General features: G+C 47.0%; 2 protein-coding genes across 7 annotated transcripts; one reads left to right on the top strand and one right to left on the bottom strand.

The window, feature by feature from the left end:
* The first annotated feature begins 1310 nt into the window (after positions 1-1310).
* Positions 1311-6119, top strand: RITA1 (RBPJ interacting and tubulin associated 1). 2 transcript variants are annotated; one of them, XM_080986479.1, is made up of 4 exons: positions 1312-1588; positions 2724-2819; positions 3378-3739; positions 5558-6119. In XM_080986479.1, the coding sequence occupies exons 3-4, from the start codon at positions 3453-3455 to the stop codon at positions 6090-6092; spliced, it is 822 nt and encodes a 273-aa protein (XP_080842605.1). In that variant the 5' UTR covers positions 1312-1588; positions 2724-2819; positions 3378-3452; the 3' UTR covers positions 6093-6119. The 2 variants fall into 2 exon arrangements, with proteins under 2 accessions (XP_080842606.1, XP_080842605.1); XM_080986480.1 differs by lacking the exon at positions 2724-2819 and having other exon boundaries at positions 1311-1588.
* Positions 6120-7244: 1125 nt separating this feature from the next.
* Positions 7245-14493, bottom strand: DRC10 (dynein regulatory complex subunit 10). Of its 5 annotated transcripts, none has more exons than XM_080986390.1 (5): positions 14414-14493; positions 11390-12175; positions 10469-10702; positions 8642-8713; positions 7245-7663 (listed from the first exon to the last, which is right to left on the bottom strand). In XM_080986390.1, exons 2-5 carry the CDS (start codon positions 12068-12070, stop codon positions 7391-7393), a joined length of 1260 nt encoding a protein of 419 aa, XP_080842516.1. In that variant the 5' UTR covers positions 12071-12175; positions 14414-14493; the 3' UTR covers positions 7245-7390. The 5 variants fall into 5 exon arrangements, with proteins under 5 accessions (XP_080842516.1, XP_080842515.1, XP_080842513.1 ...); XM_080986389.1 differs by lacking the exon at positions 14414-14493 and adding an exon at positions 13685-13813 and having other exon boundaries at positions 11390-12190; XM_080986387.1 differs by lacking the exon at positions 14414-14493 and adding an exon at positions 13685-13813.
* Positions 14494-14798: the final 305 nt, after the last annotated feature.

The raw sequence follows: 14798 nt of genomic DNA, 5'->3' as shown, positions 1-14798 counted from the left end.
TCTTCTCCCTAGCAAGCGCTCCAGGAGTGGCTGGCTTTTCTCTGCCACTCACGGCTTGGACGCCAGCCTCTTTAGAGATAAAAAGCTTAGATCAGCTGATCTCGTGTCTTGAGGAAGAACCTCCGGGTTCAGTTAGAGGGCCGCGTTTATTTGTTAGTTTAAAACGCAAGCATTTGATGAAGTGGGCTCTGGCCCATGAAAGCTTTCGCCACAATCGTGTGTCAGGGCAGATCCACACCATATGTTGAAAGTACATGGAAGATCCAGCGCACATTTAAAGCGCATGCCTTCCTTTATTATATTTTTTTAAAAAAAAATAAATCAGAGAAGCGTAGTTTTCCGCACACGGATCTACAATCTCCAAAACACATTCAAAGCATATGGTCCCCAGCATGGGAACTGTAGTTTTCATCTCACGGAGCTAGAATTTCAGTAGCCTTAACGAACTACAGTCCCCATAATTCTTTGGGAGAAGTCAGGCGCTTTAAATGTGCGTTAGATGCGCTTTAAATGTCCACTGTGGTCTTTATGAACCACATACGCAAAAGTTTATTGTTTGCTTTTCCGCAACAGACCAATGCTGCAAATCCTAATCCCGTTTACCCATGAGTAAACCCATACTGAATTCACTAGGGATTACTTCTGAGTAGACATGGTTAGGATTGCAGTGTTAAGACGGCTACTCTTCTGCAAACCTCACGCCGCGGAAGTGAGAGGTGGTGCTCATAGAAATCAATGGAGGGTTGCTCACGATATCCCTGGAAAGGTGTTGGCATTGCACTTTAGAGATGAGGCTGAGGATGCTCAAAAAATCCTGCCCCACGTTGCAGCCAAAGCCAATCTCTGTAGATTGATTTCCTCCCAGCCCAAACCCGTCGAGCATTGCATGTATAAGGCTTCTTTCTGCGCTATTGGCCTGCATGTATTCATATTGCAGTTTAACTTAACAAGTAAAAAGTAAAATTCCACGTTTCAGAAGACAGGAGAAAAACTGGGAACTCCTGATGGTACTGCTACAAAAAAGTGGAGGGGGTGGCGGCAAGAGCTGTCCAATTACACACGCCCATCAAACTCTAAAGCCCTACATTTCTCCAGGATTTCTATGGGACGTTCTTCCTTCCTAAAAGAGGGGGGAGTCTTGAGCAACCGGAAGCCGCTTGACTGTGTGAGTCAATCGATTCATTCTCCTCTTGGGAGTCCTCGTCCCCTCCGTAGAATGGTTTCGCCCAGTCCTCTCTCCCCCCCCCCAGCCCCGCAAGGCGGCGCAGTCTCTACAGTTTTCATCCTACATTTCGGGTTCCGAAGTGAAACTCGTAAGTACTGGAGAGGAAGTATTATTAGTGATAGGAGGCGATTATATGAATCAATATTTTGGGGCGGAATCAAAGGCAAGTTTCTCGCTGCAGTGCTTTGAAATAATATTTCTACGACAGCGGTGGTTGGGCTCTACGTTTGCGTTTCTGGCTGCGAATGGGAATCGGAAAGGAGGCCCGTATTGACCTCTTTGCTCAGGCATTTCTTTGGTTGTTTGATGTGCTGGGGAGAAGAAAGGAAAGGCAAGCAGAACGAGGAGGAAAGCTGCAAATCCGTAAGTCTAGGAGGGGAGGCGAGACCAGGTTTGCGGGGCCCGGGCCCGGTTGCAGAAATGTGCATTCCTTCATGCAAATTGTTGCTTCGTCTTCTGCAACTGCATTTTGCATTCAGAGCGGGCTGTGATGCTTGCGTCTCCCAGGGAAGCGAGATCCAAACAACGCAGACAGCAGAGAGCAGTTAGACTGCTCGATCCTACCTCTGCTTTTCGGAAAGCAAGCCCCGCTTGATTTTGACAGGGCATACTTCCAAGCGTGAGTGACTTGGGAATCTTTTTGCTGGAAGAATCAGGGCAGATGAAAGAAAACCCCCCTTCAGGCAGTGCAGAGTTAAACTATGGAACTCTCTCCCACAGGAGGCAGTGGTGGTCACCAACTTGGATGGCTTTAAAAAAAGATTGGACAAATTCAAAGAGAGGAGAAGGCTATTGAATTGATTTTAGAATGCTGTATTATTTTACTGTTGCTGGCCACTCTGAGCCTGGTTTTGGCTGGGGAGGGCAGGATATAAATATTATTATTATTATTATTATTATCATCATCATCATCATCATTATATTGATGGAAACCGGGTGATGCTACTTAACAATGCTTCTAAATACCAATTGCTGGGAAACCCAGAAAGGATGAGTTGGTCTTGCACTAAGGTCCCACTTGTGGGTTTCCCATAGAGGCATCTAGTTGGCTGCTGTAAGAAAAGGATGCTGGACAAGATGGGCCATTGGCCTGATCCAGCAGGCTCTTCTTATGTTCATTGTAGTGTAGTACGGTAGTTAAAGTGTGTCAGACTAGGACCTGGGAGACTGGGGTTCAAATCCCTGCTCAGCTGCAAAACCTGGGTGGGTCACAGTCTTCTCTGTCTAACCTACCTCACAGGGCTGCTGTGAGGATTAATCGGGAGGAACAGAACTGTGTTCTACCACTTTGACCTCCTTGGAGGAAAGGTGGGGCACAAAAAAATAAGCACAACAAATCTCTGATCCTAAGCAACTCTTCATCTCAAGCAGGAGGGTTGAATTTGAATCGGCCTGTTGAATTTCTGCCTCTTGCGAGGCTTTTAAGGAGCCTTTTCGCTCGCAAGCAAAGTGTAATTTGTGTCTAAATCCTATAAGACCTCTCTATTTTGGCCCTCAGGACTTTCCCTAGGCCACATCCTGCATTTGTCCTGGTTGAAATTGTGTCCTTCAACTCTGATCAGGCCACTTTTTTACCTGGATGGAAGATCGAGAGGTGAGTGGGAGCCAGCCTACTGACATTGACATCCATTGCCCCAACCCATTTTTGGCTCTAGCCCTGCCCACCACTGCCATGTGGCCCCTGGAAGTTCAGGGATATTTATTTATTTATTTTTCACAAGTTGTGTGTCCTTGTTTCTCAGTTTGATCCTTTTACACGGTTTTGCACGTTGTGTGGTATTTTATGCTTTTTTTATTGATTATAGTTTAGTAATTCTTCATTGTAAGCTGTTTAATTACTATTCGCTGATATTAAATTTTACCATTTACTAATATACGAATTGTTTGAATATTGCTTTATTTGATATAAACTTATTTTAAAGTTATTGTGACTTTTTTTTGGCTATTGAATCAGACTGCTATTATGGGTGAGATCTTTGCTGTTGATTTTGTTGTTTGCTCAGCTTGTGAATCGCTTGTGCAGTGTAATATAGAAAGGCAGTATACAAATTGAAAGCGAAATGAAATGCCAAGATGGCAAAATGTGTCCTCACTTCTGCTCTACCCTATCAGTCTGCCTTGGCATTCACCAGTGACTTCTTGCTTCATTCAGATCTTGCTTATGAACCTCTAAGTCTCCTGCAGACCTGGATGGCAGGGCCTGACCCGGCGTGGCTTAACCGGATCCATGAAGGCATCCACTGAGCTCGGGATCCAGCCCCGCCAGTTCCAACGCAGTGGGAGGAGAGGCTACAGGGTCACGGCCAAAGCCTCCTACGTGGATGAGTCGCTCTTCGGCAGCCCCGCAGGACGATTGAACGCCAGAGCAGAGTTTGACCCACCGTGGGTGTGCAAGAAAGCTAGTTCTCCGAGACCCCTTTTGTGGAGTCCCAAGACGACACAATGGGAGGTGGACACCAGCCCCTCGACAGCCGCTCCGCCCACCAGCACTCCGAGAAAGGGAAATAAATACAGGTAGGGGAGGTTTTTATATGCCTGTTGTCTTTGTCCATGGAGTTTTCTTGGCAGGGATACTGGAGTGGCTTGCCGGTTCCTGCTCCAGGTGGATCACGTTTGGTCAAAACTCTCCACTATGACCTGTCCATCTTGGGTGCCCAGCACGGCATAGTTCATAGCTTCTCTGAGTTATTCAAGCCCCTTCGCCACGGCAAGGCAGTGATCCATGAAGATCCGTATAGTTAAAGCTATGGTTTTCCCAGTAGTGATGTATGGAAGTGAGAGCTGGACCATAAAGAAGGCTGATCGCCAAAGAATTGATGCTTTTGAATTATGGTGCTGGAGGAGACCCGTGAACTGCAAGAAGATCAAACCTCTCCATTCTGAAGGAAATCAGCCCTGAGTGCTCACTAGAAGGACAGATCGTGAAGCTGAGGCTCCAATACTTTGGCCACCCCATGAGAAGAGAAGACTCCCTGGAAAAGACCCTGATGCTGGGAAAGATTGAGGAAACAAGGAGAAGGGGACGACAGAGGACGAGATGGTTGGACAGTGTTCTCGAAGCTACCAGCATGAGTTTGACCAAGCTGCGGGAGGCAGTGGAAGACAGGAGTGCCTGGCGTGCTCTGGTCCATGGGGTCACAAAGAGTTGACAAGACTAAATGACTAAACAACAACAACAGGGGAGGTTTTGAAGGAGCTGTGACAGTCCGCAAAAGTGAGATTGCCCTGCCAGGTTATTATTATGTTTATATCCTGCCTTTCCTCCAAGGAGCTCAATTTGGCACAACAGTTGTGTCTGCCCCCTCATTTTACCCTCCCAACAGTTGGCGGGTGAGGCCAATTTTCTTCAGCCTTGGACCCCCAGATGTCCGTGATGGAATGTCAGAGCCAGCAGTGGTGTAGCAGTTAGAGGTGTCAGACAAGAACCTAGGAGATCAAGGTTCGAATCCCCCACTCAGCCCAGAAGCTCGCTAGGTGTGATCCTGGGCCAGTTAGGGTCTCAGCCTAATCTATCTGGCAGGGTCGTTGTGGGGAACTAAATGAGGAGCAGGTGGGGAGAATTGCTCATGTCACCTTGAGCTCCTGGGATAAAAATGCAATAAATAAGTAACAATTTCCCCATCATCCCTGACCATTGGGGGTAATGGGAGTTCTAGTACAGTAACACCTGGAAAACCAAGGTTGAAGAATGCTGGGTTAGGCTGAGAGATTGTGGCTGGCCCAAGGTCATGCAACACTGCAAAAAGAAAAAAAGACCCCCCAAAAAAGACTATGCCCTGATGCTCCCCACCTGATTTACTAAATGAGTAATTTCTCTTATGATTTGTCCCAATATTGACTTCTGAGGCCCTTATTTGTGTGCCTCCTCCATGAGGGTTGCAAAACCAGAACAGGTCTTTTCTGCAATGGCTCCCAGTTTGTGGAATGCTCTCCCCAAGGTGGGTCACCTGGCATTATACACCTTTAGGTGATAGGCGAAAACATTCCTCTTTAAAGCAGGCCTTTGGCTGATTGACATCCAGTGATCTTTAAAAATGTGTTGGGGAGGGAGGGATTATTGGGTTATTCTTGGTTTTGTTTTTATTTTATTTTTATAATGTATTTTGTGTTTTTATATTGTGATTTTATGTTGTGAACCGCCCTGAGACTTACGGGTATAGGGCACTATATTACTACTACTACTATTAATACCCCACCCATCTGGCTGGCTTGTCCCAACCACACTTTATGCATGGTAATAACTTGGTGGTACTTAGAATGATTTCTCTAGTCGTGGCTCCTGTTGCCAGTAAACATCTCTCTCTTTCTCTCTACCCTCATCTCTCAATGAAGGCTGAAAAGTCACACCCCATCCTACTGCGATGAGACCCTGTTTGGGCCAAAGCCAGGAGTTTGGGAGCAGGCGACTCCCTGGATGGTGAAGGGGGAAGTGGCTAAGCTCCGCCCTTTGCTTTTGACTCCGCCTTCTGCTGCGAGGGACCGGCCAGTCCTTTCCCCTCGTCCGAAGGACACGCCCCTGAGAGCCTTCCATCGGGAGACACCGGACACCCAGGGCAAAGAGGCATTTGGAACCTGGCGTGGAGGAGAGAGTTCTTCTTGGGGGCATCCTGAGAACTGCTTAGATGCAGACTGCCAGGACTTTCTGGGGCGGCCGCCCCCCCAACCTGTTATCCGGCTGTATAAAACTTCTGAGGGTTCCCAGGCCCACCTAAGCAAGCCAAGGACAAGTGTGGAGCAGGATCACCAATGCTCAGTGGCTTCCCCAGGGTCTCTGCCTAGACCACGTTCGAATAATTTGTCCGGGTCGTCGTCTGCCAGGGTCATAAGAGCTACAACCTCATGTAAGCCCAGGCCGCCCTGGAAATAAATAAATAAAAAGATTGCTGTTCTCACATGTTCTGCATGCAAAATGACCACCGAAAGGGATGTGCTGTTTGCCCATGTTCCGTAAGGAATCTTAGCCGGTGGGCTAGCTAGCCATAACAGTCTTTGCCAGTTCCTTTGGTGCTAAGAGCGGTTGTGACAACAGTACTGCCCTTCATTCGTAGATTTCAAGGTGGTTCACAATTTAAAATATTAACACAAACAGGAAGTGACTTCTTATATCAGTCGTATTCCTGCAGTAATAATGATAACAATCCCAAAGGAGGCCAGGGCAGCATAACTGTTTAAAACCTTCTCGCAAAACACTTGCCAGGAACAGTGTTTCTTTGGCCATCAAATGCCTGGGTAAACAGGAATGCTCTTCGATTTCTCCTGAAAGTCAGTAATAAGGAAGACAGACGGACCTCACCAAGAAAGGTATTCCAAAAGTGGGGAACTGTCACTGAAAAGGCCCTGCCATGGGTCAGAGGGGATGATGGGAGTTGTAGTTCAGCAACTTCTGGAGGACACCATGTTGGCCAAGGAGACTGGTTCAGATCCCTGCCTCATGCGTGTTGGTTATTGGGGTGGTCTCAGGCAGATCCATGTTCCTGTCCAACTTGTTCTGGGCATAAAAAGCTGAACTTCTTGGAGAGGTGAAAAGGATATGAATGAAGAAATAAGAGGAGGTAGCAGAGAAGTTGTTTTTTTCATCCCAAGGACCACATTTGCTTTGGGGGGGGGGCACAAGCAAAAGTGGGTGGAGCGATGAATGCAAATTTTACTTTTTACAGTGGTCTAATTTCTCACACAAACCCCTCTCCTCCATCCATGCAAGCAGGAGGCATATCCCAGAGTTCAAGGAGACAGTACAGTCAAGCAAAAACACTTGGGAGTGCAAAGCAGGGACCCTAATGAATGCGGCTTGGGGAAGATTCCAGCATTGCAGGGGATTGGACTAGGTGATCATTGGAGGCCCCTTGCAACTCAACAATTCTAAGATTTCTGTGGGCCAGAGAGAGACCCTGGGCCTTGGGTTCCCCACCCCTGAAATACGAGTTTTGCCCCTGCAATTCTTGAGCACGGTTAGAACAAGTTCTGTGCAAAGCTTCCCCTCCAGTTTCCTTTCAAACCTGGAGAAAGGAGAGAATAGCTCTTTTACAACTTTGCCTACCTGGCTGATAGCATTTATTGAGGAACGACAAACCTCCCTTGGGAGTGCTAAATACCCATTCTGGACGATCTGGAATGGACTTGGCTGCCTGTGACCGGGGACGGGGCAGGGCAGGAAGAGGTGAAGGCTCACTTCCTCCCTCTTCTCCCTTTGCCCTTCTTCTTCCTCTTGGACCGTAGCAGCGATCTCACCAGGTAGCCCTTCCACAAGGCTTGGATGAGGGTGGCAGCTCGGACCAGGATGGCCAGCTCCTTCTCGGCCTTCTCCTTCTGCTCCTGCTTCACCCTCCTCTCCTCCCTGATCTGGCTGTATTCCTGATCCAGCAGCGCAAACTTCTCTCTCAGCTCTGCCAGCTGTTCCTTCTCTACCACATAGACCACGTCAATCTCCTCGATCTCCTCCTGGGGATGGACAAAGGCCTGGCATTTAAGCAACTGCCTCTACATCTAACGGAACTGATCTCTGACATATTCTGAACCAATTCGGACATATTGTGAGCCATAGGAGGTGGCAGGATGTGATGCCCCTTGCAGCAAAGTGTCTTGTGGTGCTTAAAGACGATGGCCCCATCTGCACTGTGTTTTGAAAGCAGTATTATGTGGTGCCCACAGCAGGTTCTCAGATTCTCAATTCATGTCCCCAAAGGGTTGGAGACCTCTCCTTTAAGTTGCTACAAGATTCCTGAATTGTGAACCAAGAAAGAGACTGGGGGCCAGTGGTTCTGCCCACTGACAAGTTCTCTTACAAGCCCAAATAGGGCAAATAGAGTTTTTTAAGCCCCTCTCACCCAGTCTGAGCAGCAGAAATGGCCTTGGCAAACCTTTTGTAGCCTGAGCATGCTCCCTAGCAGGTAGCAAGTTGCCAATGACGCATTAGCGCAACAGGACCCTGTATTTGGTTTCCTTGTTAGCCATCAATGAAAAATCTACTTAAGTCACGGACAGGCAACATGGTGCCCTCCAGATGTTGTGGACTGCTACTCCCATCATCCTTGACAATGCTAGAGTCCAAAACATCTAGATGGCACCATACTTTTTTTTTGCACACCTGTACAAGCTCACATTCCGGCATGAAAAGAAAAGAAAACATAAACCGAAGGATGCTTTTGTTGTGGTCCAATTAACCAAACCAGCAATGCCAGACCAGCTGGCTGAGCAATTTCAAATAGTAATTTGTGAGGAGGCTGAAACAGCTCAGTTTCCTAGGTAATGTTGCAATCATGGAGGTAGGAAAGGGAACCCAGCTGATATAAGGGAAGTGGGAGAGTTATCCTACATCAGGGCCCTGGGAGGTTTTGCTGCTTAACATTTGTGAAATGACCTCTTATGGGTAAAAAGAATTGGCAGAGAAAAGGCTCAGACTGGGGTTGACAACCGTACCTGCTTTTCTAGCATCTCAATATCATACTTCTGGACCCAGTTCTCTATTTCCATCTCCACTTTGTATTTTTTCTAGAATAAATAAGAGAAGAAAATCATTTCCAAAGTTTCAGGGTTAAGCTGGGGCGGCTGGCTATACTAGAAGATGACATTTCCATTGAAGGCAACCAACAGTCTCTGGACAGCTTTAAGTGTTCGGATATTCTGGGCCTGGTAACACAGTCAGCTGGTTCACACAACCACACTGAGCCAAACTTTGGCACCTGGGGATGAGCTCAGCTCACAATTACTTGGCTCCCCACCCCCAACCTTTTGGGGGCCAGAGTTTACTATGCTGAGTAAACCAAGGTTTGGCTTAGCAGGTTGTCTGAGCAGAAACTCATAGTTAAAGCTCCCTCCTCAGTTACAACTTGTGGTTAGTGAGGAGAGAGCTATGATTCTGAGTTTGGACAACGCACTCAGTCAAACTCAGCACATTTGTGTAGCCTTGCTAAGTCAAGTAAGTGGCTGGCTCCAGTTGCATAGTCATTTAGCTACAACAATGGCAACCACCTGAGTTTATTAACCTGATAGATGCTGTTTATCCCATTTATATGCACTAAAGATGCCCATCTTCTGTACACTTGTGGTTTCCATTCTACAGCCAGCAGCAGGCCATGGCTGGGTCTTTTATGGCATTAACTGACTCCTGCAAGACCTCTCTAGAGCCAGAAATGGTTTTGCAGTTGAAGTGCTCATGCAGGTGCACAAAACCCAGTGTGTTCTGAAAATGCATGTAGGCCTCCCCAAAGAAAGCTTTTTTCTTTTTTAACTTGTTAAGCCTAGCCACCTTCAGAGTAAATTGACTTGTTCAATAGGTATAGAGTTTAAATGCACAACAATCCTTTCCAGTCATAAATAAATTGTTGTCTTTTAACTTTGGCTGGGAGACAATTTAAAAATTGGAAAGTATTCTTAATTCAGATACTGAGTACCACCACCCCGGAAGAATGTACAGTATACCAGTTTGATAACATTGGTTGCAATGGAGGAAGGGGATTGGCCCAGGTGGCTGTTTGATTCCAGCTCTATCCCAGGCTTGCACTTCTAAGCTACCGTGGCCAAAGCAGTCCATCAGATCTATGCTACAACCTGCCATGTGCTAGATCAGGGATGTCCAACCAGTAGATCATGATCTACTGGTAGATTGCGGCTGATTCTGGTAGATCATGGGATCCTTATCGTGTACAAAAGGTTAATGGGGGAAAGCTAAAATACTCTGTGCAAACCTCCCCCCAAAAAGCTCAACGCCAACTCTGGGCAATCCACCCACCCCACGCATGCTCCTCCCTCCAATGACAATGGGTAGATCACTGCCGGTTTTTTTAATACTGGGAGTAGATCACAGTCTCTTGGGAGTTGGACATGCTTGTGCTAGATGATGCCCTTTCTTCTGGCATCACTTGGAAACACATCTCGATATTAACTACAGAGGAGCTCATTTTCTAGGGCAGGGTTCCCCAAACTTGGGTCCCTGGCTGATTTCGGACTGTGATTCCCATCATCCCTGACCGGTCCTGCTAGCTAGGGATGATGGTAGCTGTAGTCCAAAAGCAGCTGGAGACCCAGGTTTGGGAAACGCTGGTCTAGTGCAGTTTTTGCCAACCTGGTCTCCTGGTTGGGCTATGTTTGGACTATGATTCCCAGCTGCATTGGCTGGGGCTCATGGGACTTGCAGTCCAAGATAACTGGAAGGCATTGGGCTGTTGTTCTAGTAAGAACGCTCAGACTGGCAGCCCTGTGAATTATTCTCTCCGGAGAATAATTGCTTTGATCACCTCTGCTTACCTTCCGGAGAGCAAGTTCAGACTCCCGGTCCTCCACAATGAGGGCATTTAGTGCGGCTCTGAGCTGATTCAGCTCCTGCTGCAACTTGGCACACTTGCCCTGAGACCCACGTAGCTCTGTCTTCTGTGCCTTCTCCGCTTCTGCTCGGGTGCGCAGGATTTGGTTTTCGGAGACCTTGGCGAGGCTGTGCAAGTGGGTTTTGAGGTCCTTGATTGTGGCGTTCTTCCTGGAGATCTGAATGGCACCAAGCTGGGTCAGCAGGACTTTGAAATCCAATGCACAAACACCAATTCATTTCAAATGACAACACAAGTCAAGAGAACAATTTAAAATAATGCTGCTGAGGATCTGGGAAGAAGCCTGCTGGAAGTAACGTGGAGGGCCTTTTTGGTATCGGCACCCCAACTATGGAGAACCTCCCTAAAGAGGCTCACTTAGTGCCTTCTCTGTGTCTTTCTGACACCTCTTTATTCACTGTATTTTAAATCTGTTTTATTTCCTTGACTTTAATTAGGATATATTATATAATTATTGATGGGCAGCTGCATAAGTTTTAAGAAATCAACAATATCAACCAATGGCACCTCCAGTCTTTATTATACTGGAGCTGTCTACTGATCCTATAGCCTTGCAAAAGGCACAGCTGAAAGCTGAAGCTGGGAGATAACTCCTTTTCTAACAGTGGGTAGCCAATGTGGTACTCTACAGAAGTAGCTGGTCTACAATTCCCATCATCCCTCACCACTGGCCATGCTAGAGCAGCTGGGAGTTGTAGTCCAACAACATCTTTTTTTTTTCTGCCAGCAGCCTTTCTGGTTGTGCGATATTTTGCAATTCTTTTGATACAGTTTTGGGCTGGACGACTGCTCTGGACCAGTCAAATCCCAAACTGCCTGCCCCACTGCTGCCACCCCATTGTACCTCATCATCACGACTCTTGATCTCCGCTGCCAGTTCCTCCTCCAAAGCTGCAATCATCTCTGTGTTTTTCTTGTCTCGCTGACTTATTTCATGTATAAACCGATTTCTTTCTCTTTCTTCTAACGGGGTAGTCAGAAGCTTCTCAAGCAGGAACCCCCTGAGCTCCACAAGGCCTTTAATGAACTGTGAGACAGCCAGCTGCCTGAAACTGGCAATATCTTGTATTGCCTGATAAGCTAAGGGATGAGCAAAAAACAGGCGTACAATATTTCGGACAGAAGACCTTAAGCCTTGTATGTGCAAGACAAGGTAGCCACTTGGATCCTCAGTGTCAATGAGCCACCCCCTGGCAGTGCCCTTTTGCAAAACCCCTTCCTCTTCAAGGCGGGTGAGCGTAGCCTCCATAACGTTTGAAAGCCGCAGGTGTTCCTTAAGAGCCCCTGTAAGTTCAGGTCCCAACACTGCACTCATATCCTCAAGGTTCTTGATGATGTAAGAGAATGCGCTGACCAGCTCCACCTTAAAGATGGTATCGTCCATCACAGATATAATTCTCTTGGTCTCAACAGTGGATAGCTTTGACCGACCAGGCTCCAGGATCTTCAGGGGCATTCTGAGGTTCACCTTTCTGGTCAGGTTGACATCTGACTGGTTGGACAGTTGGACTACTTGAGTTGCCATGTTTTCAGCCAGGTATCCTCACAGGGTGTGCTTTCAGATCCACAAGTAGCTTTAGTCTTCAGTACCAAGTAAGCAGGTGCTCCAGCGCATCTGACGCTTCAATTTCTGTGGGGAAATGGACTATAAAAAACCCACACATGCACACGTGTTGGTCCCAGAATCACAAACACAGAATATATAAAAAAGAGACTTGACTCTAGGGCTGGATATCTGGTTTTCAACATTGCAATATATCTCCAGCTAAACATTGCAATATGTTGGTATATCACAATGTATGGAGCTATGCAGAGGCATTGGCTGGCTTCACGGTTTTCCCTGCATCGTGACTGTTGCACAGCACACACAAACACACATCATGATTCACAATATATTGCTAGGTCAAAAATTATGAAACCAGTATCTCAATACAGACTTCAAACCAGTTTCAGACAATATAGTGACATATCGCCAACTCTACTTGATGCCAAAAAGGAAGATGAGGATACTATTTGCCATTTGCAACCCAGGACAGAATAATGAGGAAATGTGGTGCTTTATATGCCCTAGAACAGACAACTTAGAAGGGGGTAAGTGAGGAGAGAAACTGAAGAATGGGAAAGCAGAAGAGCTGTAATAGGTAAAGGGATGATTTAGGGTCCATGAGAGGTAAAAAAAGTTTACTGCGTGTATGGGGCACTACCCTAGCAACCTCAGGCTTTACCCTCCCCCCCCCCACTTGCTGGCCTTCTTACTTAAAACTAGTCCAGCTCAGTGGGATGGCATCTGTTTTCCTGGGGTGTCACACCCCAAACTTCGCTATTGAGCCACTACTGAAACAAAGCCAAAGTAACTGCATTATTCATCTCTTGCGCCTTCCTTTCTCCTCACACTTCTGTGGCTCTTCACACACGCCACCCTTATTAAAAAACAAACACCCCCCCCCCCAGTTCTATACAAATTATATTTAGGGTATTAATAAGTCCCATAGGGTCCAGGCAGTTCCCGACACAGTCTGATGCATCCAGGAATCCAGCAAGCAAGGCATTAAAGGACGAGCCCTCTCTTGCTGTTGCTCCCCATCCCCACAAACTGGTGCTATACTGCTGCTGAACATGGAGGCTTCATCACAGCTAATAACCCCTAACAGACCTCTCTCCATAGATTTGTCTAATCCTCTTTTGAAACCATTAAAGCTAGTAGATATTGTCACAGCGCACAGCAGCTACCCAGTTCCACATCTTAACTTGCTTTCTCATATATATATATACAGTATATATATATTTCTGGTCAACACACTCAAGGCGGCTCACAGTTGCAACCTCCTCCAAGCAACAACCTTGCCAGTGTCCAGGGAGGTTAGGCTAAGAGATACAGAGAGCTTCCTAAATTTATGCATGTTGCTTATTAAGCTTGTACAGATGCCCATCCATAGATTTCAGAGATAATATTTAAATGTAAAACATAACCTATAATAACAACAATATAATATGCAGTACAAAATATAATAACCTCTTATTAAAACAATTTAGACTTTCCTTAAACTCACCCCAAAACAAGCCTTGCACCCCACCCCCCACCCCCAAAATGGGTCACCGCTACCACCGCCTCGTTTTTTTCAAACAAGGCCCAGCTTGCCTGTTGCTTGGCAACTCCAATTAGCGTGGTGGTGGGAGAAGCCACCAATCACATTCTCCGACGCTTCTTTGCCTATCGTTGGCATCATATAAAAGGGCTGTCCAATAGCAGGGCGGAAACCATATGAGAGTATTCTAAGCCCGCCCCAACCCTCCTTCGACATTCCACTCGCTACCAAGGGGTCATAGACGCAATAGAGCGGCGCTTTGCGGTTCAGGTTCCTTCTTGAGTCTTGACCGTATGGGGAGGGCAACCATAGAGGTGGAAATTTCTAGAACGCCACGCATACGCTTGAGCGCCATGGGCGGCGGGGGGGGGGGAAAGAAACTTGAGGCTTATGATTCTCTTATTATAGCAAAGGAGCTACTGTGTTGGGGGGGGGGGGGGGAGGAGGAAAAAGAGAAGAAACTCTCTATGGTCTCAGGATGGTACCGCTCCAGCCCATACAATCTCTATGGTGACAACTTCGAAGGAAGTTCGATTTTAGAACGGAAGTGCCCTAAAGACGGCGCTGGTGGCTCTCAAATTTTCCCTAACTGTATGCTATAGACTTAGGAGACTTTGGAAGCAACCAGTTCAAGATTGGGAAAAGGACACTACGCAGGTGGGGGCAGAGCAGCTCCCCTGCTTAGTCTTAACAGGGTGGAAAGTTTTCTTCGGACGCTCCTTGCCACTCATATGGTGGAGTTCAACATATGAGGACCGGAAGTCTGAAAATTTGTGTCTTACCTCTATACCAGCTCTTTAAGAACTCAGGGGTGGGCCAATAGGGCTATCTCTCGCCTATCACAGAAGAGCTCGGTTGGGTTTTGCGCACGCGTGTAGGGCGGAGCTAAAAAGTTTGCGGGCGTGTAAGCGGATGGTGCGTGCGCACGGGTTGTTTTTCCTTGTACGTAGAGGGCATGGGCGAGGGATATAGAGGTATACCATTATGAAGTGCATAAGCAACTTCCGGTTTCTACTTATATCCCGCCCTATGATGATTGGGGCAGCAATTCTAGACGGAGCCTGCAATCCTTAAAAACACTCACTTGGGAGTAAGCGCCAGTGAAACCAATGGTGTCTTCTTCCGAGTTGTCATATTTAGGATCGCAGTGCCCGGCACGTGAAGTTA

This window comes from Podarcis pityusensis (genome assembly GCF_964106645.2).
Source record: "Podarcis pityusensis genome assembly, chromosome: 16".
Classification (NCBI taxonomy): Eukaryota; Metazoa; Chordata; class Lepidosauria; order Squamata; family Lacertidae; genus Podarcis; species Podarcis pityusensis.
This window is presented reverse-complemented; position numbering and strand designations above follow the sequence as displayed.

Coding starts and splice junctions, on each gene's coding strand:
- RITA1 (XM_080986480.1), top strand. CDS start 3,453: ATGAAGGCATCCACTGAGCTCGGGATCCAGCCCCGCCAGTTCCAACGC. Junction 3,740..5,557: donor AGAAAGGGAAATAAATACAG/GTAGGGGAGGTT, acceptor CTCTCAATGAAG/GCTGAAAAGTCACACCCCAT.
- DRC10 (XM_080986390.1), bottom strand. CDS start 12,070: ATGGCAACTCAAGTAGTCCAACTGTCCAACCAGTCAGATGTCAACCTG. Junction 10,703..11,389: donor TCAAGAGTCGTGATGATGAG/GTACAATGGGGT, acceptor GGTGCCATTCAG/ATCTCCAGGAAGAACGCCAC. Junction 8,714..10,468: donor CTGAACTTGCTCTCCGGAAG/GTAAGCAGAGGT, acceptor TATTTATTCTAG/AAAAAATACAAAGTGGAGAT.